The 2,804-nt window shown below is 32.5% G+C and overlaps 1 protein-coding gene across 1 annotated transcript; it reads left to right on the forward strand.

The window, feature by feature from the left end:
* Positions 1 to 1,748: 1,748 nt before the first annotated feature.
* Positions 1,749 to 2,414, forward strand: LOC145029300 (germin-like protein 9-3). Its single transcript, XM_078977878.1, has one exon. The coding sequence runs from the start codon at positions 1,782 to 1,784 to the stop codon at positions 2,397 to 2,399; it is 618 nt and encodes a 205-aa protein (XP_078834004.1). The 5' UTR covers positions 1,749 to 1,781; the 3' UTR covers positions 2,400 to 2,414.
* The last annotated feature ends 390 nt before the right edge of the window (positions 2,415 to 2,804 follow it).

The raw sequence follows: 2,804 nt of genomic DNA on the forward strand, positions 1-2,804 counted from the left end.
TCATATATTAAAACCTTCACTCTGAAAAAATCAAACTAATAAGCTTCATGTGTACGCTTAATGTTCATCAGGTTACTTACCGGTGGTTGTGTTCTACTTATTATATATTGTAGATCTTATAAAATGGGTCAATATTCAAAGATGAATTTTGAAAAGTATTGTGTAGTAGATGTAAGTCCCAAAACTGTTCTTCCTTCTCCTCATCATTTAAATCTTGAAAAGAGAAAGGTTAAAAAGAAACTTAAACCCATTTTCAAAAATGAAGTATCATCCTTGAGTCAATACAATTAATTTAAGAGATATATATATATATATATATATATATATATATATATATATATATATAGTAATAATCATATGCGTGTGTGTTAAATAATAAATCATTAAGTATATTGTACATATTAATCACCAAATTGGCTGAGTTTTACAATACTGTTCGCTTTAGTAATGCGCCGATCAGGGAATACTAAGATTTTGTAACTCGTCTTGGTAAGGGGCCGAGTAGAGAGTATTTAACCGAGTAACTCAACGAGTTTTACAATACTGGTTTCAAGATTATTTATTGTTATTCACTTGTTTGATTTTTTCATTGTTGTTCGTAAAGTGTGAATTGTAAAATAAGAAATTTAAATCTCATAACAAAAACAAAATCATTGTTTCATTGATAACTTTTTATTTATTTGCTTTGATTTTTTAATTTGTGATTTTTCAATTGTTGTTTTTTTCAAAAATTAGAATAATAATGTTTTTATTCAAGTTTTTTTTAATAAAAATGATAAATAAATGGTAGAAGAATATAATGAGCAACATAAGCACTTGAAAGTTGATTTAAGGTCACCAACTATTGATTTGGCAAAAATGACCAACTATAGCGTTTTTTCATGTAAACCATGTGGTTTTACGTTTTGGTTTGGTACAATTGTAAGATATTGTTTGCTTATATGACTTGATCTTGATCCGCAACTATTCTTTTTTATTTTTTCATTTTCTATCGGTTTCATTTAAATAGTACAATACGTGTTTTTGTATTTTAGACTAGTCACTGATAGCAACCTCGTAACCTAATTATAACATGAAGAACACCGTCTCACCCTCAGTTATAATAGTAAGAGACGTGGACAATGAGATGTAATACTATTTTCCAACCAATGAAATCTCTCTCTCTCTTATATAATCTAGTTATAACATATGAACACCATCCCTATTTTTAGTTATGATGTTAATAATTTGATATGGCATGCGAGTTGACATTTTTATGATGTTACAACACCCATCCATACCTAATAGTTTAAATAAATGAATTGAAATCGACTCCCAATAGAATTTTATTGTGAAATAACAAGCAATCCTAACAATCTTCTAGAATGACCTATTGTTGCAGATTGTATTGTTTTTCTTTCTTATTTCTTATACTTAAGAATCACGATGTGATGAATGAATATTACGGACACGTTCATTTATAAAATGTTTGGTGAATTTTCCTTCATTTTATTGAATGTGCAAGACAACATAAGGAGAGCCGTCCTAAGAAAAAGAATCCACAACCTATTTTCTAATTATATAAATTAAGATCAAGAAATAATTTTATAACCTTTTATTTTTTACAAAAACAATGATCGTAAGGTTTTTGTATTTAACATATTTACAAAATCAATAATACTCCCAAATTTTATGAAAGGGTCCAGAGTCCACCCTATATATATGTCATCTCTTTCGCATTTCAAGAACAATCAAACAAACAAGTCACCAGTTTCATCGATCAGTCGTTCCTAACAACAAAAATGGCATCAAAGCTTAAAATCTTCGTATCACTTGCAATTGTATGCGCCACTCTGACTGTATCCATGGCCGGAGATCCCGACATTCTCACAGACTTCATCGTGCCACCTAACGTAGGCGGCCCACTCGACGGAAACTTCTTCACCTTCACCGGAATGCGGTCACTCGTCGGAGCTCCATTTCCGGCGACTTTCAAGGTCTCAAAAGCAAGCATGGCTGAATTCCCGGCTCTTAATGGCCAAAGTGTTTCTTATGCAGTTCTTCAATTTCCATCCGGGTCAGTCAACCCGCCCCACACCCATCCACGGGCCTCCGAGCTCTTGTTTGTTCTCATGGGTTCTTTGCAGGTAGGGTTTGTTGACACCACCAATAAGCTGTTTACACAGACACTACAACAAGGCGACATCTTTGTCTTCCCCAAGGGACTTGTTCACTTCCAGTTTAACAGTGATGCAAAGAATCCCGCTTTAGCTGTGTCTGGATTTGGGAGTGCGAATGCGGGGACTGTTTCGGTTCCTAATTCTGTTTTTAATACCACCATTGATAACCAGATTTTGGCATTGTCGTTCAAGACTGATGTGGCTACCATTCAGAAGATTAAATCCGGGTTTTCTGGCTAATTCTTAGGCTTGACAGTTGAGTTTTGAATTTATTATGTAATAACGATTTGTTTGTCGAATAAATTCTATATCAGATTTTGATAATATAAGATTTTTTCTTTACGATTCTTGATTTCGGTTTCCATAAGAGCACTTCCGTAAATTTTCCATTGAGTTTTATCGTCATTCAGCGTGTTATTGATTGAAATTCTAGCTAAATTCAAGAAAAGCTCACTTTTTCAGATGTAATTCTGAAAATCAAACATACCTTTTACGTGATTAACATATCGAATTATCAATCAATGATACTTTTTTGCTAACCGGTTTATTTAACAAGCAATGTTTTAAAACCCGGTTTTTAGTTGAGAGATGTTATGACCAGTTCACGGATCAATCCGGTTTATGGTCTTTTTCTATTTTTATATA

This window comes from Lactuca saligna, chromosome 2 (assembly GCF_052625555.1).
Source record: "Lactuca saligna cultivar CGN05327 chromosome 2, ASM5262555v1, whole genome shotgun sequence".
Lineage (NCBI taxonomy): Eukaryota > Viridiplantae > Streptophyta > Magnoliopsida > Asterales > Asteraceae > Lactuca > Lactuca saligna.

Coding starts and splice junctions, on each gene's coding strand:
- LOC145029300 (XM_078977878.1), top strand. CDS start 1,782: ATGGCATCAAAGCTTAAAATCTTCGTATCACTTGCAATTGTATGCGCC.